General features: G+C 41.5%; 1 protein-coding gene across 2 annotated transcripts in view; it reads right to left on the reverse strand.

Annotated features, from left to right (window-relative positions):
• ror2 (receptor tyrosine kinase-like orphan receptor 2) overlaps positions 1 to 27650 on the reverse strand; it is a 91804-nt gene that overhangs the window by 34962 nt on the left and 29192 nt on the right. Inside the window, exon 2 of one of the 2 annotated variants that reach the window (XM_049604008.1) lies at positions 3927 to 3995. The exons of the other annotated variant lie outside the window; for it this stretch is intronic. Within the exon in view, the coding sequence (XP_049459965.1) occupies positions 3927 to 3995 (69 nt within the window). The remainder of the gene's footprint in view (positions 1 to 3926; positions 3996 to 27650) is intronic. 2 annotated transcript variants of the gene reach the window in all.

Consider the following 27650-nt stretch of genomic DNA (forward strand, 5'->3'; position numbering starts at 1 on the left):
TTCATTAAGAATATTCCTCTTTTTGGAATCTCTGTTCACTGTGGAAGCATGAGAGAAAAAAGTAAAGAAATTCTGATGGACATGACTTATAAAGATATGTACATTTGTGTTAGAGGTTAAAAAAATGTAAAAAGGGTCAATTTGCATTGGGAAGGATTATATTTGAAATGAAAATTCTGAAAAACCTTTTATTGCCAAAGACTTTTCCAAGTTCACTTTTTGATCATATAATTTTAAATGAAATTCGGTTGTCTTGAACCATTTAGCAGTGCTTCTTCACAAATTCAAGTTCTCTTAATAAATTCAAGGTACCACATGGTGACTAAATTGATAAATGTAGTCATTTTGCAGGTGAAGTATTCCATTAAAGCATAAGACTGGTACTATTTATTTTGATATGACTGTCATCAAAAGAAACACCAGTTGTCTGGTTCTCATCACTATCTGACTTCCCTACCCCAGGCCCACTGGTTTGTACTGAAGAAATTCTCACATACAGCTTCTGAAGCACATACTTGCACTCATCATCTGTGTTGTATCCTGGATACACAGGGTGTTTCTGGTCTTGAAACACACACCCTCATCCAGGCTAACTGATCGAGGTTGACCTGGCCTCTGCCTGTAACCAAGTGTCATTATAGTAATTCCCATAATGCCTAGGGTTCTGTGGGCCTTGCCAAGGAAATGACTTGTAAACCATTCAATCCATTTAAGTGCAAGCATTGGTTATTCTGATAATTTTGGTTTTAATCAGGTATTTGATGCTAGAATAAGGGGGTTTGGATATCATGATTGACATTTGTTTGTACCAGTCAATGTGCTTATGATCAATGTGGCTGCTGGTGACTGGTTCAGAAGGCGGGAATTTGATACTGCTGAAATTGCTACTATGCAGAGTCTGGCTCCACATGGCATCACCAGTGCAACATGGCAGTGGCCTATTTTCACATGATTTTTGTACCGTTGTCAGTCTTTATATACAGTCACTTAAGAGGATGTGGAAGAGAGAGATCAGTTGGAATAGTGTTGTATAGCTCAGTCCGAGCCATGTTGTGCATTACATTTACAGCCAGGGCTGCATGCGAACAATGGATTTTTTCTCAGCGCACAAACAGAATGGACCATGGGGAGATATTTGCTGAATTTGACAAAAAAAGGTGTATTGGATTAGAATCACAGACTGCATCTGTAATGCTTAATTAATCTATAAGCAAGTTATTGAGTTTATGTTTTGCCACGATGTGCTTTGTTCCTTCAGGATTAGTATGTCAGTGTTTAAAATCATATAAAGCTGAGGACTGCTGGTATAATGTGAGTATTTGCCACCCTTAATGGCAAAATAACATAAACAATTTGTACAGTTAATGGAATAACATCATTTGTTCAGATTAGCAGCAGAGACTATACAGCAGCAGACACTATAAGCATGTCTGACAACTTACAGGCACTTGGTATGATTTACATTGGCAACAACACAATATGTGATCTACACATCATTACAGTCACATCATATGTAACCATGATATATGTATGGAAAAACAGAGAGATCTCTGATAATAAAAGGTAATAATTAATAAGGTGTCTTATGATTATACCATTAACAGCTTGATAAAACTGTGTTAAACAGGAAAAGCCAAGTTAAACACAAATGAAGAGCATCAGAGTTCATTTATAATGATGATGTTGTCCCTGGCCTGGCCCTAGTGTTTTAACCTGTGATTTACCTAAGCAAAAGTCAGCATGGCTAAATGGTCATAATATATATTGACACCTACCTGAAAACCGAGCTGAAAACTGAAGCTGCGCAGGAGTGCCAAAAACTGCAGTCCTTTTAATGGCCATTTGAGGCTGGTTCCAGAAGCCAGTCAGTCTCCATTGCCCCCAATGTTAAAATGTCCAACTTTACAGCAGAAATTACAGCTAATTTCCCCCTTTCAGCAACTGTACAGAGGGTAAATTTTACTCTGTCATTTACATTTTATGAATGCCTAAAATTAGGCATTATTGAGGGAATTGAGCGACAAGCTGTCTGCTGAGAGTGTCCCCAGCTTCTCATTCAGATCCACTCCTCACACCTCCACGGCTCCTCTCTCCAAATATGGATAGTTCTGGATCCTAAACACCAAGATGGTGACAGCCTTAATGCTGAACTCGAGGCTTCAATAGAGTGCTCCAGGGATGATGTTTTTCAGTAGGCTGATGCAGAAGTTAGCATTGGCCTGATTCCCTCATCAAAAAGCCTACAGGATTTTTTCATTGGATTTGGGATTATTGCAAAAAATAAGATCTGTGGCAAACAAACAAACAAACATGATAATCAGTGAGATAATCTCCACAAATGAACACCATTTTGATGCTTCCTAAAGCCTAAATGCAATCACCAGAGGTAAAAAGCTGGCATTAGGCTATAAATGAACTAGAGTCGCATGACTTAACATCTCTACTGCAGCGAGGCTGTGAAGCCATGTTTGGTGTGATGATATTCTGTAGTCTTATTTTGCCATTTGTTAGCAAATGCCTTTTTTAAGATGTGTAAAATCCTCAAAATTCATAGTGGAGTATTTACTGGCATATTTTATGTCGTAGAACAAAATGTAAAAGTCTCTTGAGCTTGTGTTAACCACAGCCCTTATTTCAGACATCTGACCAAAAACCCATTCAAAAAACCTACTGACTTTGAGACAAGGGAGCTGGGAGTGGTACTATGCTAACTCATTTCCAGGTTTTAGGGCTCATTCCTGGGGCACTCTATATGGGAGTCCACAAACCAGTGGTTGACATCACAGTCGCTACATCCATTATTTTTACAGTCTGTGATTGACAATTATAGTATGCTACATTTTATTACCAGAAAAAGGAGTCACACAACACTGATTAGTTGTGGGCAGTTATCTGGGGAGATTGGCAAGGCCCGGGACATGGTTTGCACAAGTACACAAACAAATTTCTAATTTCAGACCACACCATCAAAATAATGGCTTATCAAGTGGATAATGAAGTTGAAGCTCACAAAGACGTGCCCCCACCCTTTGTCTCACTCCCTGTGACACCTCCAGGCCCATCATTGGTCCCCGTTCGATGCTCGTACTTGACCTCCATCACCCCTCCCCTTGACCCTCTTTCATCCCTACATATCTGTCCCTGATTCATCCCTCCAACAACTCCTCAGTGTGCAAGGGGACAATACAGAGCTTACCACAGTGCTTCCATGACCAACGCATGTTTTCAATTGCATTCCTGTCTGAAGGAAGAGGTGATGAACTGTCATAAACAATAACACACAAGATTTTTTTCAGGTGGATTTTGTATTAAACAAATGAGATACATATACATTTGTGAGATTTAGAGGTGTTGGTAGGTAGACTCACAAGTCAGTCTTTAGACGCTTTGCTTAACTAAAGACTGATGTCTTTCTCCCTGATTTTGTGTTTAGATGGGCGGATACAATTTCAGAGTTTAAAAAAACTTCCTACGTTGCAGAACCAATAGTAAATCCGCAGGGCGGTCCTTCGGCTGCTCGCTGAACTCTTGTGCTCGTAAACAGTCCGACTACGTTGAAAGTTTTAAACAAAGTCACTGTAAGTCCTTAATTTCCACAATCTTGTGGACTGAGCACACGTTTGATAAAACGGAGTTAAATCTCTCTGCATCCATTTTCAAGCTCTCTGTGTGTTTGTTTCCTTGCGGATGAGAAAAAGGGGAGCGCATATTTCCGAGAAGGCGCGTCCTTTTCAAAAATGCAAGAGGCGTTGCTTTGTTGCAGGCCGTTTTCTCCAGTGTGTTAAACACTTTAGAAAGGAGTGTCCCTATCAGAAGGCGGAGATCTCTGATTGTCTGGTGGTGAGACTAGTTGGTAGATGACTTTTTAAACTGACTGCACACACAGGCAACCGCTTAGAAAACAAAATGAGACATATTTATCTTACCTTCACCTGTGGGTGCAGCTCCACTCTGAGCTTCAGCTCCATCTGTATCCACTGACAGACCTAGATCAGCTGCAGAAACAGCCACATACAGGACACGAGTTAAAACTAAAGTTGAAACCAACCCAGTCCAAGGAACAACATCAGGGACCATTTGTGGAGGCTTGGCAGTAGTGGAGCTACAACTAAGAAGTTTGTCCTAAGGATAGTGCTTGAAAAGATCATGGGACCATTAACACTAAGAGCTCATCTTTTTGGAAACATATATGCTCAGTAACATTCATATATCAATCAATCAATCAATCAATCAATCTGACAATATAATGATGAAAACTCTGTGTGTGCGTGTGTGTGTGTGTGTGTGTGTGTGTGTGTGTGTGTGTGTGTGTGTGTTCCACGTTTTTCTCCTTAGTGACTTGGTCAATCCATGTGAAATTTGGCACAGTGGTAGAGGGTAATGGGAGGATGCGAATGAAGCAATATTGCATCAATTGGCCAAAGGGGGGCGCTATAGCAACCGATTGCAAACCTTGAATGGGCATATCTCATGCCCTGTCTGTCAAGTTTGACCGATCTGCATGAAACTGAAACTGAACATAATCTAGGGACCAATATCTAAAGTTCCCTCGTGGCAAAAGTTGGAAAACTTACTGAAACTGAGCTTCTTTAAGGCAATGACTTTAACTATCTGCCTTTCAACATGCTACCTCAACTACTAATGTACAGTTTTAGCCCACTAACTATCCCACTATTGGCAATGGTACTACTGTACTTTCAATAAAGCAATTGTAATATCAAATTCACAAAAACTCTGTCTGAATACATTGCTCTTCTTAATGGGTTCAGTTGACTATTTAATCTGCAATTTCCTATGACCTGTATCCCAAACACACACCATGTGAAACTGTACGTGGGCAACTGTGCACTCAATGGGTATGGACTAGTTTTATTTATAAAGCCCAATATCACAAATAACAATTTGCCTCAGAGGGCTTTACTGCACACGACATCCCTCTGTCCTTTGGACTCTCACAGTGGATAAGGAAAAACTCCCCCCCAAAAAAAAGTTAACAGGGGGACAATTTGGCCAGATATTGAGAAAGAGTTGACAACTGACCCACAGCATCATTTTTGAGGCACCAGTAGGACTCAGACTCAGACCTCATCCCCCACACCATTCCAGCGTCACAATTTTGGGCTGCAATCAGGGGCTAAAACGGGCCAAAGAAGAGCTCTGCCTCCTTATTTAAATCCATGACCCTTCTGAAATGGGAGGGTAATGTGTGGGAAACACTATGCTATCTGGCTAACTAGCATCAGAACGGTCTTCCGTTTTTCCTTTTTGAATGACAAGAACACACTACTGCCAACTGCTGATGTGGAGAGTTATTTCTGCTCATGCAGGTGCAGAACATTCATGCTGGTTTGCCATCGGCTGTAGTCTTTGCAGTGTGCTCATGTGCAACTCTTTGGTTGAGATACAGGCGACATAAGGTGATGCAATAGTTGGCTTTTGTTGCCGCTAGTTCTCTGAAGTCAGTTTGGTGTGCCTAGGCCTTCATCCAAATTCATCAAATCAAATAAGGCCAGGAGAAATATTAAAAAACCCAGCAACCCAGATAACTACCTTTTCTCCCTGCTGAGGTTGGGAGGAACCAGATACACCGGGCACTTCTCAGTTCAGCTGTGAGGCAAACTGGGTTTTTGCTCTGATATACACAATGCATATCTTTTTTTATGAGCAACATGTGTAATTGATACTTTGGCTGCTCTGTGTGATTGGGCCTGGCTCTCCCTGGGAGCTAATCAGGATCAGACGCATGTGAGCAGACACAACATATGGCTCGGTTATTAACTTGACTCTACTTGGCATTGGCTCCTGCCTTCCCTGTGATACAGAGCATGTGCTTGACAGATGTTGGTGGTGGAGGAAATTGGTGGTGCTGAAGACTTCAGTGAACAAAACCATACAGCATTCCTTTCAGGAGCCACACTTCCCTCTATAGATTGAAGTTTAAGCCAGCCATGGATGTAGGCAGACATGGAGACAGGCCTTATCCAGTATGAAAAGGATGGATCATTTCACTACATATTGCTAAATCAGATGCAAATGCTGGATTTGTATTCCCTCAAGACATGTCAAGCATAGTCCTCTGAGATATTTAGCATGCACTTCTGACCAGCCCTAACATTTCAACATCCATGCAACATCATTTTCTAAACATCTTTGCAGTTATGACCACGCTGCATGGATAAAGCACAGGCATCGAAACAAAAAAACTTGTCTTTGTTTGATTTTTCCCTTGATCATACTCAGCCCACTGCTCTCATCTGTTACAGATCTACTGCACAAGTCTGTAACTAGAAACTGAATGGCAATAACTAAGAGAGATCTGTTCCTGAAAGAACATGAAATAAGAGTGAAAACTGCTCAGCATTTTAATAAAGTGTATTGGCAAACTGGTTGTGTGATTGATTGGGTGATTCAGTATTGCATTTTCATAAAGTTGTGGGATTCACTAATGACAGGCAAAAGCCTGTTCCGTTTTGGACCAGCTCTCAGGTTAATAAGATATATGATTTTGGTAAGCTCTGAGGCCAAAGAACCCTTCCAAGAACTTTAGTCTCTCTTTTAATTATCAATATTGTTGTAAGCATGCTTCTCAGTTTTAGTTGCCATTTTTACTTTTGTCAATTCAAATAATAATTTTTAATTCTTCTGACAGGTTTCAAAGGCATCTGTGTATTGTGAACATAACAGAGCACAATACCAATTAAAATTGTAATTTCTTATAATGATGAGCAATATTGAAGTGCAATCCTTATTTACACAAGCACTACAAGCAGTCAAAAGCAGATTTTGTTAAACTTAGATTTTGTTAATTCCACTACAGAATTCTACTACAGAAGAGACTTGATGATCACTAAAAATTAGATGGGGAAAAAAGTGGATATATCAAAATCGGTCATCGGTCAAATGAGTTGTTACATATCATATTGGATATCAGCAAAAAATCCAATATCATGCATCCCGCAATGGAAATATTCATTTTCATTAGACATTGGGGTTGCAATGGTATGACATTTTCATGATACAATTACTGTCTCAGGGAGGTGCCGGTTTTCCAGTATCATGATATTACAGAATGTTTACTTTTATCAGTCAGAATGACAGAACAAACATCCATCCATCCATCTTCTGACCGCTTCATCCTCTTGAGGGTCACGGGGGGGCTGGAGCCTATCCCAGCTGACATTGGGCGAGAGGCAGGGTACACCCTGGACAGGTCGCCAGACTATCGCAGGGCTGACACATAGAGACAAACAACCACTCACGCTCACATTCACACCTACGGACAATTTAGAGTTATCAATTAACCTAATCCCCAATCTGCATGTCTTTGGGCTGTGGGAGGAAGCCGGAGTGCTCCGCACAGAAGTGCTCATACACTCAGGATCGAACTAGGAATCCTCTTGCTGTGACACCACCGTGCTGCCCCGGTTGAACAAACATTTTATCAGTAAATCAGAAAACACTCCATTAATGGAAGTGTGTGTAAAAAGTCTCCCCTTAGGAAATAACTAAAATAGGGGGGATTTAATGTCCAGTTGCATTTTTTTTTTTTAAATATCATAGATGAGCAAATGTACATGATAACCGTCAACTTTTATATCACAGTAGGCCTATACCTTGGAACCGGTATATCGCTACAACCCTATTAGACAAAACAGGTTAGTAGGTATATTGTTTTTTTAATAAGGGCAAAAATCTAACTATTTTGTGCATATACACTTAGCCACTCTGACCCTCTAAACTTCTTAAGCCCCTTTTACACTGCCAGATTTTCCGCAGATGTTGGGCCGTTTTGCCGGCAAGCTGTGAGTGTTTAGACACACAGAGCCGGATTGGTGAGTTGATCCGAGGTGCCCAATTTTCCGGCTAGTAGGGTAGTCATATTGGTAGAACCTTTTTTGGTTTAAACAGAACGAGGCGGCCTTCCGCCACAGGAGAGGCTGTTGATGACTTGTGGGAGGAGCTGTTGATGACGCCGTACGTGCGACCCACTGGCTGTGGATAATGCAAACCTGACAGACACTGTAAAGATGAGTAACTGGTGAGACAACATATGTAATTCTGGATAATTTGTCCTGGATCCTAGATAATTCAGGATTAAAGCAAATTGCTGATGTCAGCTGAAAACCATTTTATCTCCATGATGTGTAGCCTACCTTTTAGGAAACAAAAGCCCCTTTTACACTGACCAGATCTCTGCAAATGTTTAGACACACATAGCAGGATTGGTGAGTTTATCCGAGGTGCCCAATTTTCCGCCTCCTTGGGTAGTCATATTGGCGGAACCCTTTTAGTTTAAAAAGATCGAGGCGGCCTTCCACAACGGGAGGGGCTGTTGATGACTTCTGGCGGTGGATAAACAGGAAACAGCTGATCGCAGGAATTAGCGAGCAGCTAGTAGCAAGAGGGAAACGCAAACCTGACAGACACTGTAAAGATGAGCAACAAGGGAGATGAGGAATTGCGCACCCTCCTTGCCCTCGCAAACAAAGAGGCCATTAACCGTCAGATGACGGGAACGATGAAGAACGGGCCGACTTACGAGAGAATTGCTGAAGGACTGACTAACCACGCATTCCCTCCCAAGTTACTGTTTACGTCACACACTGAAGTACACATTTTGTTAGTAGCTCACGCTCCCCATTGCCCCGAAAAAGGCACATTCCGTATAAACAAAAGTAGGTAGGTGGTATTTTGCTGCACTCCTCGATTTTGTTTTTATACTGCCAATGCTGAAAGAAGACTGATTGGGCTTTCCTGCAAATTTGCACAATTCCTGTTTAAAAAGGGCTTTAGAGGAAAAAAAATGACAAAGACAATGCTTCTCATCAGTTTTGAAATTTTGACATAGTTAGAAGAATACCGGGGAGCTGAGTGCTCAGTTGAATAAATAAATGTATTAGACAGGGTATAATATAGTCCCTGGATTGCTAAAGCCTTGAGGTATGCATTTGAGGTTTAAGACACTTTTGTACTTTGGGTTGTAATGAAAAACTAACTCCTCTATGGGGCAACTAGTCTTGGGTCTTGTAGCTGTTACTATGCTTTTGAGCCTACCAATATACCATGCACTCAACAACACAGTAAAGTAATATTTTGCCATGTAGTAAAATGATGTTTTCTCAGTACACTTGAAGAAAAGAAGACAAGAAGAACTGAAATGATCTTCCTAAAGCCTGGTTTCAGCCATCCCATCAGACAGTGGCTGTGATTGATTACAAGTATCCACAGCCTTGGAAAATGAGGAACTGGGGGCAATAGGATGCTTTTCCATCCAAGGCTGCAAGGCTGAATAAGACTGCTGGCTGCTGCATTCCAACAGCCTGCTGCCTCTGCCATGAAAGGGCCCTTTGAGAGCTGAGAGGCCAGGCCACGGCTCCATCTACTGGGGTTTTGACAGAGGGCCTTCTGGCACACCTCTACACTTTCCTTCCCTCTCCTGTTCAAACTGCTTGTATGTGTGTGTGTGTGTGTGTGTGTGTGTGTGTGTGTGTGTGTGGTTGTGTGTCCTCTTGCCTCTCAGTCCTCTAACCTTTGTCTCTGTTAGGCCCCATCCTCCACCCCTCAGCATTTTGTGCCTTCACTTACAGGCCTTCCTTGAGCTTTTGGCAGGGGCTGATTTAGCAGAGAGCAGACTGGAGTTAGACAAACATTTCTCTAAGGCAGAGCTACTTTAGAGGCAGATATGATGTTACTGGCAGAGTTAAACCTCAATGCATGGAAGCAAATAACCACAGAGTGTCAAAGGAGGAAAACATGACTGAAAACTCAACCACTGCTTTTCTTCTCTCCAAGAATGTGAGTGTTTAATGAAGTATCACTAAGCTGCAAGCAGCCATTATGTTTTTTGTAAATCAATATAGCTGTATGAAGTACATGGGTAAATATGGTTAATAAAGCTCATCCTGCTGAGCAACTGAATTGTTGATGCACTTGTGTGGTACCTTCTCTCTTGGTTGACTGTGCCAATACATATTTATGTTGGAGTGATAGCTAGTTAACATTAGTAATGAGGTGACACCGTGTACTAAGTGCACCTAACCTTTCCCCTTTCCCCCGATATACAGTACAGGCCAAAAGTTTGGACACACCTTCTCATTCAATGCGTTTTCTTTATTTTCATGACTATTTACATTGTAGATTCTCACTGAAGGCATCAAAACTATGAATGAACACATGTGGAGTTATGTACTTAACAAAAAAGGTGAAATAACTGAAAACATGTTTTATATTCTAGTTTCTTCAAAATAGCCACCCTTTGCTCTGATTACTGCTTTGCACACTCTTGGCATTCTCTCCATGAGCTTCAAGAGGTAGTCACCTGAAATGGTTTCCACTTCACAGGTGTGCCTTATCAGGGTTAATTAGTGGAATTTCTTGCTTTATCAATGGGGTTGGGACCATCAGTTGTGTTGTGCAGAAGTCAGGTTAATACACAGCCGACAGCCCTATTGGACAACTGTTAAAATTCATATTATGGCAAGAACCAATCAGCTAACTAAAAAAACCAGTGGCCATCATTACTTTAAGAAATGAAGGTCAGTCAGTCCGGAAAATTGCAAAAACTTTAAATGTGTCCCCAAGTGGAGTCGCAAAAACCATCAAGCGCTACAACGAAACTGGCACACATGAGGACCGACCCAGGAAAGGAAGACCAAGAGTCACCTCTGCTTCTGAGGATAAGTTCATCCGAGTCACCAGCCTCAGAAATCGCAAGTTAACAGCAGCTCAGATCAGAGACCAGATGAATGCCACACAGAGTTCTAGCAGCAGACCCATCTCTAGAACAACTGTTAAGAGGAGACTGCGAATCAGGCCTTCATGGTCAAATAGCTGCTAGGAAACCACTGCTAAGGAGAGGCAACAAGCAGAAGAGATTTGTTTGGGCCAAGAAACACAAGGAATGGACATTAGACCAGTGGAAATCTGTGCTTTGGTCTGATGAGTCCAAATTTGACATCTTTGGTTCCAACCGCCGTGTCTTTGTGAGACGCAGAAAAGGTGAACGGATGGATTCTACATGCCTGGTTCCCACTGTGAAGCATGGAGGAGGAGGTGTGATGGTGTGGGGGTGTTTTGCTGGTGATACTGTTGGGGATTTATTCAAAATTGAAGGCACACTGAACCAGCATGGCTACCACAGCATCCTGCAGCGACATGCCATCCCATCCGGTTTGCGTTTAGTTGGATGATCATTTCTTTTTCAACAGGACAATGACCCCAAACACACCTCCAGGCTGTGTAAGGGCTATTTGACCAAGAAGGAGAGTGATGGAGTGCTGCGGCAGATGACCTGGCCTCCACAGTCACCGGACCTGAACCCAATCGAGATGGTTTGGGGTGAGCTGGACCGCAGAGTGAAGGCAAAGGGGCCAACAAGTGCTAAACACCTCTGGGAACTCCTTCAAGACTGTTGGAAAACCATTTCAGGTGACTACCTCTTGAAGCTCATGGAGAGAATGCCAAGAGTGTGCAAAGCAGTAATCAGAGCAAAGGGTGGCTATTTTGAAGAAACTAGAATATAAAACATGTTTTCAGTTATTTCACCTTTTTTTGTTAAGTACATAACTCCACATGTGTTCATTCATAGTTCTGATGCCTTCAGTGAGAATCTACAATGTAAATAGTCATGAAAATAAAGAAAACGCATTGAATGAGAAGGTGTGTCCAAACTTTTGGCATGTACTGTACAGGACTGAAAACTGTGTGACCAAGTGATATTTGACCTTTCATTCTGACTTCCTAACAAAATGTAACATGTATCGCTTGTCACAGCTTCTGCTTATGTTTCCACTATTCTCCACCTGCTGTGGGACTCCCTAGAAATTTATACTTTCAGAGGTTAGCGCCACTGCTGCCAAAAGTGGCTGGTCAAGCAGATGTGACGTCACATCACAACAAGGATGCAGACAACCAACACTACTACATCTGTATGGAGCAGGACAATTGATACTTTAAAAGAGGCCAGTGGACTGTGGAGAACACTTGTTGGACAAGTATGTTATGTTCGACATCACAAACATCGGAAAGAAGGGTTAGTAAACAGTAAAAAGCAGCATGGAAGCCAGTGAAATGTTATGGCAGTTACTTCTATTTATATCTGTTTATTCAGTCTCTCTTTCCAACTCAGTGCCGACTAATTAGGAATGATATTTGAGCACTGCTTGGATGGAGACTGACGGAATTTGTAGCGGCGCATCATCGCATCATGCCGGAATAGGGGCCAGAGTAAGTGCATCCATTTGGGTGGCAAATTAATCTTCCCCAGGATGGTGAAGGCATGACCTGCCCTAATGATTGGCTTACCCTGACATTCTTACCCTTACCCTAACTATTCTAACTCCTCTTTCCTTAACAAAAGCACTCACACTGTAGCAGCATCAGCCATTGGTGTGAGTTGTGAGCTGTGGTTCAGCAGTAAATGATCAGCCGTGTGTGTCTGATTGTGGATGGTGGAGCTGTAGAATGGATTTGTGGAGTTTGTTAGTCATAGCGGAGGCTGTTTGCAGCTAGCTCCGCTTGTTAGCTGCTGAACAGCAGCAGACCAAGCAGCCACTTCACAGCTGATCCCCGCAGGACTCCACTTACATCAGTTGTTGTTTGACAGGCAGGTAGGAGGCTCAGTTACCTGTGAGTGTAGCTGTGCTGTAAGTAAACAATCTCAACTCAGATCAGTTTTCTCTGACAGAGATGAAAGTTTAGTTTTAATCACCAACTCTGTGAGAGGACATGAGTTTAAACCTCCAGACTAACATGTTGCAGATTAAGAAAGAATTCAGGCTTTGATTAAGTTATTTTTCTGCTTCTTAACAGTGAGTTGAATAAGTCAGAGTTTACACTGAACCTCAGATTAGTTGTCTCAGATTAGTTAATTGTGGTGTTTTATGAGAGCATAACAAGAGAGATGTTGAGCTTTTATAATGATGATCAGTAGGTGTGTGCTCGTAAATCACCCCTTAAACCTGTCAAAAACTGCTAAAGAAATGACAGTTTGTAAGTGTGCAGAAATTATTTGTAGCTGTAGACAAAATTTGTCTAAATGAATTTTCTTTTACAACCTGTCACCTTGGTTCTATTTACTGATACACAAATTATCATCACTGGATTAGTTTAAAGAAAAAAAACATAAAAAACCTAAAGACATCATAATGACTAAAAGTTGACTAAAATGTCATGAATTTCAGTCAACTAAAATATCTATACTAACTAAAACTAGACTAAAACTATGAAAGATGAAAATGTATATAATGTGACTAAAACTAATTTTCATCTAAAGACTAAGACTAGATATAAAATAGCTGTCAAAATTAAGACTGGCAACAAGTACTGGCCAATCAGAGGGAAGGTAAGTAAGTCACGCCTTCGCCATCCTAGAAAATTTGCACCCAGTTGTCATATTTCCATCACTGTTGTTTGGAGCTGTTTGGAGTTGATAAATGTGCATGACTACTGCGGAGACATTTGTCTCAGGAATGAATGCCGATTGTAATCTTCCCCTTTTAAAACAAAGCCAGATGTTTGTGGGTGTTAGTAGGTCATTTGTCCAGTGGGAAAGAGGCTTCAGAAGTGGGTATACAACATACAGCCAATCAGTGTAGAGAAAAAAAGTAAATGCATGCAGAGGAGATGACAAATAACAGTGGCCTCACTGTGGCCTGTAAAATGTAGTGGAGACACAGGGAAAACACTATAACAAGGTTCTGAAAAGTTGAGTTTAAGGGTAGGTTACAAGTTGTTAATTGGGGTAAGAAACTATTAGTGTGAATATAGGCCAAAACTTAGAGAAGAATTTCCATTTTCACATTTAACCACATGAAAGACCTTACACTTTAAGACTGCTTAAACTGACTTTGCTTTGATGTTTAACACACAAAGTTTCACATGGTTCTCTTATATAATTATTCAGCCTCTACAACAACAGCTTGTGTCATGTGACAAACTGTCTTTATTCAGTTTAAAGTGCTTTCACTCCTCTCCCTGCTCTAAAAGTATCAGCACAACCAACCACATTCTTTCACTTAATCTGGCACTTGACCTGATGCCGTTCAGACTCTGTATACATTGCTATGGTCTCAGTGTTGCTGGAAGGGCACACATTATCTCCCCTGTCTAAAAAAGTCTGGTCCTGGTCAATCTCCCCCGTACAGATATCCAGTTCAGACTGCACTGTGTGCCTCCTCTGTCTCTCTCACCCTGGTCAGCCTCTCAGTTTTCTGTCATGGGAGTTATTTAGGGCCTCCTCAGTTACACAGGAAAGTGCTGTCTTAATAAAGAAAGAACCACTCAGCTGTTTTGAGTTTATATTAATGGGATCATTAGATACATCCCTAGATTGTTCTCAAAATAGTAGATTTTGCTTTGTTTCATTTAGATATAGTTCTTAGTAAATAAGTGCGGTGCATCTACTTACTTACTATTTACTCAATTAGGGTGGGGGTGGGCGACATTGTGCATGGTGATATTGTATCAATTCACGGACATCATGTATAGATCTTTTGTTATACACAATATTCATTTTTGCAAATACACATCTTACTAAAACTTTTCTACGAATAAAAATTTCTTTTTCAGTGCACTAGATGGTGCTGATTTTTCTTTCCCTGGTGACATCAGCAAGGGTGTCAGCACCGTCAGTGTCTGGATTTTTTGACATTAAATGAAAGGTGGATTTTGATATGACGCATGCATTTTGCAAACAGTCTCATATGAGAATAAAATACTCTGGGAATGCTACGAACATGAGGGCTCACCGCACACTCCACCATCCAGAGATAGCATTAGCTGCCGACAGCCAAGCTAATACTACACTGAGTCCGCCAAAAAATAAACTAACGCTGGACACACTTAGCTTGACGAAACTACCACCCAACTCCATTAACTTGACACCTGGACTTTGAGGTCAGTTGATTCATATGTGACTATAACGGCACATTATCTCACAGAGAACGGGCGACTGCTGTCTCATGTTCTCCAAACTAGAGCAGTCTAGAGAAAGTCACACCGGAGCAAAAATTACAGACAACGCTTCTAACATGGATGTTGCCATTCAGTTAGCAGGGTACCTGGATGTTAAGTGTTTCCCTCACACACTGAATCTGGCCTCGCAGAGGGCTTTAAATCTGCCAACAGTTCAGGTTGTCAGATTCCCACCCCTACTATAAGTCTGATGTGTCCTGCAGTCAATCGCACCCAGTTATAAGGACTGACAGTGTTGTGCACAAGGCATGTGTTTTTGAATAAGTACAGATATGGTTTCATTTGGTTCTATCTGATTTAATTAAATACTGTAATTTTCCCTATAAATCATGTCTTCCACCTTCTGTGGCATCTTACTTTTTTTAAAAGAATATCCAAGTATTCATTACAGGTTTGCAGAGGTAGGAAACTGACATCCAAACCAGGTGGCATTTTTACATCTGTCTGTCTTTTTGAGCCTTACCAGTGCTATATCTAAACACAAGATTGTCCTGAGGATTAGGGGAGAGTCATTAACATAAAATGAAAGAAAAAGAAAAACAGGCCACCTTGGCACATGAATGTGCTCAGCCATCATGAGGGTGGTGCTAGAGGAAAGCTCACAGACTGTCCAAATTGTGAGGGTTCATCCTCTGGGGAACATGAATGTGTTCAGTAAATTTAATAGCATTATGTCCATTACATTTTTAATTTTCTTAGATATGATAAATTTTGGCCCATGTTGACCAGGGGAAAGGTCACCATAATGATTAGGAATCATCCTCTGGTGACCATGAGAATCAAATTTTATATGTTCACCAGCTGTCCCTGTTCAGGATGAACAAAGCAACCAAACTATACTGGTGCAAACGTGTTGTTGCTAAGAAACCAATCTTTCAAAGGATCTACTTAATCTTTTCACTCTTCCCTGATAGAGTCTGTGGCTGGAGCACAACTGTTATGAAACTAGATAAGTACACAATGTGGGTTGAGTATACCATCCTCACTTTGTTACTGGTTGAAACAGGAATGGCAGATGTAAAACCAGCAGAAGACAGAAGAGGTGAACAAGCCTTCCATAAACTTTATGGCCTAATTTTGCAGAGAAGCCATTTACTCACCACCACAAGCAATGTCCTGTCTGCTGGACTGAGCTATCAGGGAAAGGAGGTGAAATGAAGCCAATGCAGACAAAAATGAGAGCAGAAATCCTAAAATAGTACTCTTCCAAGTCAATTAGGAGTGTGATAGAAAGTCTGATGGAATGTTTTTCTGTTATTTCAACCAATCTCTTAACCTGTACAACACACACCTACTCTCCTGACTATGAAAGGAGACACAGACGGTGCCCTGAAATTATGACCCCTCATAAAAGCTTAGGGTTAGTGTATCTGATGGAAGCACCTAGGGTGCAAACAACCCAGACTGCCTGAAGCTACATACCATACACTCACTCTCTTTGTTAGGTGGCTCCAATGCAAAATGGGTCAAATGAAAATAAACATTTGCTAAAATAATTTATCACTAGTTTTACTATAACATACAATAATGACTTAATGAATCTCATAGACTTTGTTTATTCATCTGATAGTGAACATATTTGGGCATGATATTCTAAAGTTACTTTCAAACAAATGTGTAAAGATTTAATAATTTCCTGGCCACAAAAAGGAAGCAAACATCAAAACAAGCTTTCAGATACTCAGCCACTATCTTATCCGCATCCTATAAGGTTGATATGCCCTTGGCAATGGAATGCCTACTGACACATCCAGCAGACACACAGCAACATTAACATTTATTTGAACTCCAAGTCCAATATTTACTCTACATTTAGCTCTGCTTTGGTCTCTACCAACTCCTGAGAAAAATCTCTCTCTTTAGCGGCTAGTCTCTTACTGGGTCTGTCTGCTGTTTGCTGCTAAATGTATCTTCCTGCTGCAGCTGGAAACCAGTTTGATAAGAGTGCACAGACTGAATATTAAAATTAAAGTTGTGGGTCATAAAAAACAAAACAATTGGCTGAAAGAGACAAAAAGCCTGGTAGAGCTGCAAAGATGACTGTTAATTCTGCGTTGTAATGACGTTCCATTTGTTTCTATGTAAACAGTTCAAACGGTCTAATCTGTAGTGCTATTTAACAATCTGGATTGTTTCAGTGTGAGTTGCTGGGTGTTGAAGATATCAGCTGTACAGATGTCTGCCTTCTCACTATTATATATCTCCGAGCTTGTCATGCTCAAAGTGTCGAAAGATGTTCGAATGTTTTTGTTTTTTTTGTGCTTTGACACCACAAGCCGAGTACCATCTAATTTAGTTTAGTTTATTAGGATCCCCATTAGCCGCTGCTTTGCAGCAGCTATTCCTCTTGAGGTCCACAACAACTTTACATTTGTGGCAGTGCACAAAAATGACTCACATATAACACTTAACAAAATTACAGGACTAGACTAAAACATTGACACAGCTCCTGGTAATCCAATAATTAAGATACACACTTTTTCATGATTTCATTTGTTAAGTAACCACCAGTTTGGGGCTAAATTGTGTTCTGATAACCTGGGGATGCTTCATTATTGTAATGTAAGTATTTACATCATCCTATACATTCACATTTGTATGTTTCCATACAAAATGCATTTAAACGTAATAGTTCTGAGGAAAAGCAATATTTTTACCATGTGTGAGGTTCATTACAGTGTATGAATCAAATTCCATTTATACAAAAAGCTACATAGAAGTTGGTTATGGTTAATACTGCTGAGTCTACGAGAATAGTTGTATTGTCTTTGGCTTTGGTTCTGAAAGAAACGTTGTCAAGTTTAAGAAAACAGCTGTGAAAAGATGCAACTAAACTGCATTTTGTCTCTTTGATGCCACGGTCCCAAGTTGTCCACTGCCTTTTTTGATTTGTTGTCAGTCTCAAGTGGGCAGATCTTGCAATCTGTCCTTGAGGGGGGAGTCCTTGAGTAGAGACTTGGTCAAACAAAGGGTGGACTGGGGTGGACAGAGTAGCCCTTAAATGCAGGTCTAAAGGCATGCCTTAAAACAACATGAGCAACTTAACTGCCAATACATGCCAACAAATTCATTCATTGGTTTTCCATACCAGCTTATTCTGATGTAAGAGTGTGGCAGGGGTGGGGGCACTGAAGCATATCACAGCTGACACTGGGCTAGAGGCAGGGTATGACCTAAGCAGGTTGCCAGAATATCACAGGACTGACACATAAGCCCCTTTTACACTGCCACCTCGCCGTTCGGTATAAAAGGTACAATTGCAGATTGGGAGTGACATGTTACATGTCGTGCCCTTCCTGCCTCTTTAGCATGTTGGCTACTGCATGCTGTCTAAAATCACACACTGGAGTGGCATGATGTCACTGTTGTTCGGTTCTATAGTCTGTTGTTTGGACTATACAGACAGACAAACATTCACACCAATAGACAGTTATTCTGACCTGCATGTCGTTGGACTGTGGGGGGAAGCCAGAGAACCTGGGTAAAGCCCACACTGACACATGGAGAACATGCAAACTCTGCATAGAACAGCCCCAGGCAGCTGGCAGGTTGAGTTGAAAGTGCTAGCCACTACACCACTGTGCTGCAAATCATAACAAATGTAGTTTCTAACATATTACTGCTCACTTTACCACACCTTACGCCTCTCTCTTGTGTTGTATTTCACTATATTTGGAGGTGTTTCTGTTATGGCAGAACTGACTGCACATCAGTATTTTCTGCCCATAATCAGACTATAGCTAGATTCTATTGAGCTCAGTTTGCATTGTCTTCATACATTAGTAACACCTCTGGCTGCTCATGGCTGGCTGCTGATGTGTGTAACCAGACTTGTATGGCACTTGAATTCCCTTACACGCACTAACAATAAAGTTCTCTCTCTAAAATCTGACCTTGTTTTCTGTTGAGTGTCTGTCACTCTAATTAGATAGGAAATGGTCAGTAGCTTCAGCTATAATGCATCAATGTGTTAACAATGTAGTGGCTAAATCAAGTAACAATGCTGACCTTCTGTGACCTTCTTTGGTCAGACATGCTCCTTAAAGTGGAAGCAGACAATTTTGTCCTGTAAATTGAGCATACCTTTTCTTAGAAGGCCATACCTGAGAGCAGACAGAATTACATAGTGAAAGTGAGGCTTATAGGGAACAATGTAAATGCTAGTAGTGTTATTATTCTATAGCCTCTAGGTCTTGAACAGGGGGTCTACGATCCTTGGAGTTTACTGCAGGGGGGCCATAAAATTATTGTTTGGTAAGTTCATTTAAGTTTTAATTGGAGACCCATCATGTACACTGGGCATGTGTGTGCCAATGTAAACAGGAAGGAGATTGTCTACTCTGGTTTTGGATGCTTTATTACAGAAAATACTATAGAGATGCCAAAAACTAAGACCAGATATAGTTACTGAAAGTAACATGGGTATAAGTCAAGGCGGTGGTAAAAATGATTGGGCATTGCTGCAATTCAAAATCAAAACACATTATTGGGGATGTAGTCCAAGTGGTGTTCGGACTGTCAAACAGCTTTGAAACCTTCTCCTTCCACACATTTCCGACATTGTAGGGGGGCATGCCCATGCTCGTTTGAAGCATACTCAACTCTTAAGGCCCAGACACACCAAACATACTCAAGAGAACTGGTGGCAATAAATGCCCCCTGCTGAGCTGCCTGACGTCACCATGGGCTCTAGTTTCCCGGCGCAGTGCAGGGTGGCGAACCACGCGCAGAGCTAGTTTCGAGCAGCGCAACCTGAGGCGCGCTCAGTTTGGTAGTTTGGCAGACCGAGGTGCGCTGAGATGGGTATGGAGCAGGGGGAGGTGTCGACAGATCCAGCTTGGCGCAGTGACAGTTTCATGCCAAAAGGCTTCGCCGAAGGTGAGCTCGCCATCTGAAACCAGGTCTACTGTCAGTGCAAGCCGAGTGCAGCCGGTGTAAGCCGAAGTTTGGCTGACTGGCAGACAGTGCGCACACGTCACCAAAACCTCACAGGCAGGTTTCCAGAATATCAGGCACATTAATAATGCAATAAATACCCAAAAAAACACTATTCAATACAACTATCTGCAGTCAGCACATAAATGTATCTCTATATCGACTGTCCCGTCACATCTGATGTCAGATCAAAGGGGACTGGCACCGTTTGGCACGTTTGGCACGTGTAATGGAAACCCAACCTGATTTGATTAACACAGCAAACTATTACGTTCACATCCCTCTCAGCCAACCACAAACAGCCACAGCATCAGATAGGGAGTATATATTCAGCATCTGTCACCTTAGAAAAGTCAAAAGAAAAGAAACAGAGTGAGACTGCGAGAGAGAAAGAGAGAGCGCGCGCACGAGAGAAACGCAACATTGATTTACGATTGTGGTGACCTCCTCCCAGGCTACCTTTGCATCATCAGCCCGTGGAGGTCTGCTCGCAGTTACATATATTTGGACACTGCGAGCTTCCTCCTGGGAGAAGTTTGGCCGTCTGACGCTGCTGCTCCCTTCTGCCATGGCGAATTGAGTAAACTCTCATTATGCCTTCGCGCAGCGCATTTAAGGGTGAGGAGAGGGGCTCATTTGATTGGTGTGATGTGTGTAAAACCCACTCCACGCCTTCTCTTCTCCCTCTTTCCAGCTTGCGCAGGTAGGAGGAACGGAGGTGGGAAAGAGGAGTAGCTGTGCCAGGCGCACAGTGTGCCAAACTTGCAAAATCCGCCTGGCCACTCCCTGTTGGCGAGGCGCAGGTGCGCTGCGCCCCCGCCTCACCCGCTCTGCCAAACTAGAGCCTCATGTCTCAGCCAAAAAGTTGTCCATGAACACACCACAAAGACTACAACCAACAGCCTTCCAACATGTATGTTCTGCGCCTGTGTGAAAGGAAATACCCCTCTATACTAGCAGATGACTTTTAGTCAGCATTCACAAAGGGAAAGTGGAAGACCATCTTGATGCTAGGTAGCCAGTTAGCACATTAACAACACAATTCAGTGTTGAAAGAACGGAACATATTTACCATGTGCCAGTGAACAGCAATACAGACCATCAGGAAATGTTTCTGCTAAAGACCTCAATGGATACAATCTTCCCAGGTAGCCAAAATGACCTGGCCCTGCATTGGCCTGAACTCAACACGCCGGAAGAAATAAGTTGGGCCACATCCAGTTGCCCGACTTGGCTAAGACTCAGCCTGAATGATGCCCCAGAATCCAGCCAAATCAGCTGGCCCAATCCCAGCCGGCTACACTGCCACCACTGGGCCATTATCAAAAATGACCTGGCCCATCATCAGCCATAACTCGGCACACCGAAAGAAATAAGTCTGGCCACATTCAGTTGCCCAACTGAATGAAATAAAAAATAAATTAGCCCAACTGGGTTACCTCATATAATTAGTTTGCTTCGACCTCTTCCTCTTGACTTTAGCTGTGTGTTGACTTTCCTCACTTTCATTTCTCTAGAGCAGTGATTTCATTCACCAACAGGTTCCGCTGTCAATGATTCAACATGCTAAAATCGTCAAAAATAAAGCCAACTAGCACCAACAAGCAGCAACGCTGCCTGACACACTGCACCCACTAGGGCAACACTCACCGATGGCCAAACATTGACTGACGTTTGACCATTGGCTTGGTGTGTCAGGGCCCTTAAAGCACCTAATTCTAAGTTCTGCTATTTTAAATGTTAAACCATTAAGTCAAGTTACAGTTATCTGAAATGTTAATATGTAAAAATATTACCACACATGTATCAAAAGCTTGCTTTTTTCTGCTGTAATGGAAGCATTCTTGTGACTACAACACTAGTTCCATACAGAAATATGATGGTGGTGAAGTTCCTCTCAAACACAAACCATGTCCAGATGTGACTACTTTTATCACACAGGCTCCATCAGTCCTATCATCTAGACATAAACAAGCACGTTTACAGTCTTTCTGACATAATGACTGTATCATGGCACTCTCTGGATTGTCAGATGGTATCACTTGCTAGCAGTGGAATTTCCCTTTTACTGGCTCTAATACTGTTTTCCCACCTTGCGAGCCCTCATCACAGAGGCAGCTTATGCAGGGGTAACTCCATCCCCATGACTGAGTTAGAACAACAATAGCTATCTCATAAAAAGGAGGCACTTCCCCTCAAATATTTGGCCATTTGGAGGCTCAAAGACAAGACAATAAATGAGACTGAGAAGGTCGTGACAGGGGACAAGCAGAGTCATTTGCATTTTATAGGCTCTCTGATAAGCGTGTGCATACCAAGCTCAGTCTGTGGAAAACTAGGGTGAGTCATGAAAAAGAAAGCTTTTAGATGTATGTAAAACAAAGCTCCAGTGTCAATTGTTTATCTTTATCCAAACCAGCTCTTAGTCACTCTTTCCTTCTCCCAAACAGGGTGGGGGTAGAGCAGGAATATGGAGCTGAGAGGTACCACGCAGCAGAATGTTATGGAGATTCAATTGTGAACAAACTAGGAAACTCTGCTCCCATTTTCTTCTTAACTCTTCCTCTTTGGCCCCTGTCTCTGAGCTATGATTAACAAAGCATCTGCTGGGGGAGGAGGGACAGGCTATTAGTTTGACAACCCTGCTGTTAACATATTTCCACAGAGCCATAACAGACTGTAAAGGCCAACCAGCCCTTACTGAGGGCTTTCAGCATGTTTTACTCGTCTGTCTCCATGAACATATTGTATATGCTTCAGTTTCAACAGATGAATAAGTCAACAAAAGTCACAAAATGTGACCCTTCTCTTTTTTCTACATTACTTAAGTCCAGTTTTGTTCCTCTTGCTGCTGTGCTGAAAGCTTTTGAACGGTTCTTTTAAATCACACACATATCCTTTATTTCATATATGCTGAGAATTTAAGATAAGTGATTAAGGGATCCCCAGTTTTGCTATGGCCACATGTGAAACTCCAGTGGGTGTGATAATAAAATCATGGAGTAAATAATAACAGCCCACTCCTGGTGATGGCTGCTGTCCTTTTAACTTATTAATTAAGTAAAGAATATAGACTACAAAGCAAAATGCCAAATACTTAAGCCTGGTATACAGTATTTTATTTTATAGCCTCTTATGGGATGACTGGTGTGTAATTATACATTTATTCACTGGTTAATTGCAATTGATTAATTAATTGATTCCACATATAAAGTAAGTGATTAAATGTACTTTTAAATTATTATATTAAAAAGACTATTTGCAAAAAAAGCTACAAAATGGTCATTAAATGTGTGAGTTTCAAGGGCACTCCACCTATTTAGGATTGCACTCCCAACTCCTAATGACATTCTCTGAGGCACAATAGATAATGATAAAAATAAATGCTGCACTGTTTTATTTTACACAAACCTTGTGCCTACATTACCAAAAATGCAACTTCACTGCACTTCACTGAGTTTTGTTGGAAATTTAGTTTAGCTAGAAGTGGCTAATTTAGCCTGGTGCCTCTTGTACCCCCAGATTTTTTCATTTTCAAAAATTTAGTCTTCAGACCATATACTGTATAAAATAATGGACATAGGCATTTCCTCCTGATGATATATCTCTAGCCTCCCCAACGATGGTAGCACCGAATCCCATTCTGTGCAGCAAAATGATTCCACCTCCGTAGGAATGTGTTAGCAGCCCCGCAGCTACACCACCAGTCCTCCCCTGACCTCCGTCTCCCCTCGGCCTGTTGCTGCTCCGCCACTCCGGAGGATTCAGCCTCTCTTCTCGCCCATTCAGTATCCAACATCTGGGAGTTCCTCATCTGTAGTATGCTCCAGCTCAAACAGGTATGGCTCTGGATCTGTGTCCGCTACAAGAAACTCCTCAAAATCGTGTTCAAAGTCATCCATTGCAGCTACTATTGTCCGGAGATATAGCTAGGCTAAATAAATAGCTGAGTTTTGTTTACAGGCTACGTCTGTGTCTGTGCCTGCTCACTGGTGTATCCCTCCGCGGATCACAGCGCCAGATGTAGTGACCCCAGTGCTAACCGCTGAGACCCAGCTACTGGACGTACAGACACAAAAACGATATCGATCATGTTGTCTCAATATGAAAATGATAGCGAAAGGGCATAACTCCCAAATCGTCAGAGTATTCTTTTAGCATTTGGCTTGGGAACCAGATCCGCCGCCATGATGAATCAGCTTTTTTTTTTCTTTCTTTTTTTTTTTTTTTTGTGTGGTGATGACCTCTTCACTGCGGTAGGCATCACATGACCACGGTATTGGGGTGATGCGGTTATTGTCACAGCCCTAGTGCTAATATTTTAGCTGTTAGCTGTAAGGTAAGCTTGTTAGTGGCTACAAGAGTCTTGGTTAGTTATAACAACATGTGAAAAAATACAGCCTACCCCAAGGAAAATTTTGACAAACTTGGCTCATACACACAAATGCACACACGCACACACGCACACACACACACACAGATGCAGTTGCTATTGACAAACATAAAACATACATAGACCAACATGCAGGCAAACAAGAGCAAAGGTGCAAGACGCGCAAACACACAACAGACAAACAAAGACACTCACACACAAGTGCAAGGCAAACAAGCACAAACAAACACAGACACAGACAGAAAGACACACACACACACACACACACACACACACACACAACAGTTATGTTTTTAAAGTCATTTAAGTGTTGAGTTTAAATTTTTAACTCTTAAGTTTTTGTCATAGTGCTTATTTCATAACATTACATTTCACCCCAGACTATTTTAAAAACTAACCCAGATTATCAGGTGAATTGTAACTTTCCATTCCTTGTGTCTGAGACTTAACAGAGGTGAAGAGATAACAGCTATACCATTTAATAGCAGACACATGTAACTAGTTCGTATCACATTTCTAATGCACTGGCTTAAAATAGCTCCAAGATAGACAGAAATGTCAAATAAATATTACAACCATCCCTAGTCTCCTCTACTTATCAGTCTTTTCATACAACCAAACACAGAAACAGGCCCCCATGAAGTGGCTTTGAAGCTAATTATCGTAGTGGCCAAACACTGGTACTACAATTTCTGGGGTTTGTCACATGATGCCACTGGGACCAAAAAGACAATTCCCATAGACTTACATTGGGAAAGAAATGTGTGTAAAATTGTGGAGATTTTTTTTTTTTTTTTTGGAGCATCACAACTCTCATGAAATGGCTTGTTTTAATATTAAGATTTGAGCCATTGTTACAAATACTACTAGTAGGCTGTAAAAAAAAAAAAAAAAAAAAAAAAAAAGCAATAACCAGGAAATGACTGAGTAAAGATTCTCCAACAACTTCTGAATCTATAGTAATAGTTAAAGAATTTTTTTGTTATGGAACAGCTGACATTTTTTATGAGACATGCGTCTGAAAAAGCAAAAAGTATTGGGAAAACACTGATATTTTATTTGACTTTGAAGTGACCTTTTATTTATACGTTTATTCTATTTGGTGATTTTGTTTCATCCTCTTCCGTATTAAGAAATACAGTATGACTATAGCTTTCTACCTCTTTAAAAACATCCTGGTTTTCCATGAATCAGAGTCAGGGATCATAGGACCTTTGTGATCTTTAAGGACATTCCTGGACATAAAAGACCCATTACTGTGTAATAACACATGTAATGTAACCTTGCGTCTTTTCATGTTCTGTTTTACATGTGTTTACATGATGTTAAGCATTTCACCTTCACCTATGATGTCCTTGGTTGTTGTCCTTGGTTTTGTCTGCTTTTATCTTTTTGTGTAGAAAATAAGAAAAATAAAGTAAAAAAAAAAAAGTCAAGAAAAAAAAAAGATGTGAGCCATTTGGTCTGATAACATTTAGAAAGTCTAAAGAAGCTGCAAGATTAAATCATTGTATCCCCATTCAAGTTAGCGGAGAACTAAACCAGAAGTTAGCTGCTCAGCTGGCAGAAGTTGGCCACTCTGCTGTGGTCAGCCATGCTCACTGGCTGTAAGTATCTTGTGTGCTTGCTCTATGGGCCCCACAGTGCAAAAGGCCTGGGTACTTTCATACTGCGGAAACTGAGCACTTTAGGCTTCATGTGCCACTGAATAGCTTTCATAAGAATGAAGAGTGGTCCTCTTCCAACTCTGTATCTAGGTCTCTCAGTACATCCATGTGTAGAACAAGACTTTTTTAGGCAACCAAAACATTACAACTTTTATGAACTGAAAACACTGAAACAGCGACAGCTACGGCCACAGCTACACCTGTACTCTGCCATGGTTACTCGACCTAAACAATGTCATTGTAGAGGTAGCGACCTGTTAATGGATGGCACCCATCTGTTACTCAAAGCAGCCACGCCCTTAATTATACATATCTTTAAGACTTAATAAAATGGAAATGGATGAGTTATAAAAATAAATCACTCCCCGTACAGTTGTCATGAATGTTGAAATTAACTATAAAGACTAAAACTTATTTTTGTACCAGCCTGTAAACATATTTATTTCTACTGTAAAGTTCAGCATTTTACCATGGAGGTCTGTGTTGACTTTATTTTTCAGCCCCAGAGGTTGCTGCTTGCGTCAGACCCAACTGACACTGTAAAGTGACATCACTTGAGGACATTTATCACACAGCTCCCTCTGGAAACACTGAGTTTTATACAACATTTTCACATATACAATAATAGTCCCCTACAACTGTAGAAACACTTCGATGTGTAAAATTTATGAAGTTCCCCTTGAATCTTCATTCATTCATTCATCTTCTAACCGCTTCATCCTCTTGAGGATGCTCAATCCCTGCTGACATCGGGCGAGAGGCAGGGTACACCCTGGACAGGTCGCCAGACTATCGCAGGGCTGACACATAGAGACAAACAACCATTCGCACTCACATTCACACCTACGGACAATTTAGAGTTATCAATTAACCTAGTCCCCAATCTGTATGTCTTTGCCCGGAGAGAACTCACGCTGACACGGGGAGAACATGCAAACTCCACACAGAAGGGCTCCCATGCCCGGGATCAAACCAGCAACCCTCTTGCTGTGAGGCGAGAGTGCTAACCACCACACCACCGTGCCGCCCTCCCCTTGAATCATTCTACTTATTTTTTTGTCTCAAAATGATGAATCTTTGCAGGACTTTTTAAATGCCTTTAACATTGGTGGGCCTTACTGCAATTATCACTTGTAGGTCAAAGTGTGAATGAACACTGTTAAGATAAAAACTTTTTATCTCCATTTTTGGTGATCAGCATGGTTTCACTTTTCACTATTAGGCTGACCATGCAGTTGGCTTTCTTTAGCCCTTTTAAGATAGGAATTGTGCAAATTTGCAGGAAAGTCCAATTAGTCTTTTTTCAGTATTGGCAGTATAAAAACAAAATCGGGGAGTGGAGCCCGTCTGCCTACTTTTGTTTATACAGAATGCGCCTTTTTCGGGGCAATGGGGGCGTGAGCAAGTAACAAATCGTGTGACGTAAACAGTGACTTGGGAGGGAAGCCGTGGCTAGTCAGTCCTTAGTGATTCTCTCGTAAGTCGGCCCGTTCTTCACCGTCCCTGCCATCTGACGGTTAATGGCCTCTTTGTTTGCGAGGGCAAGGAGGGCGCGCAATTCCTCATCTCCCTTGTTGCTCATCTTTACAGTGTCTGTCAGGTTTGCGTTTCCCTCTTGCTACTAGCTGCTCCCTAATTCCTGCTATCAGCTGTTTCCTGTTTATCCACCGCCAGAAGTCATC

The sequence above is a fragment of the Epinephelus fuscoguttatus genome, linkage group LG18, assembly GCF_011397635.1.
Source record: "Epinephelus fuscoguttatus linkage group LG18, E.fuscoguttatus.final_Chr_v1".
NCBI classification, from domain to species: domain Eukaryota; kingdom Metazoa; phylum Chordata; class Actinopteri; order Perciformes; family Serranidae; genus Epinephelus; species Epinephelus fuscoguttatus.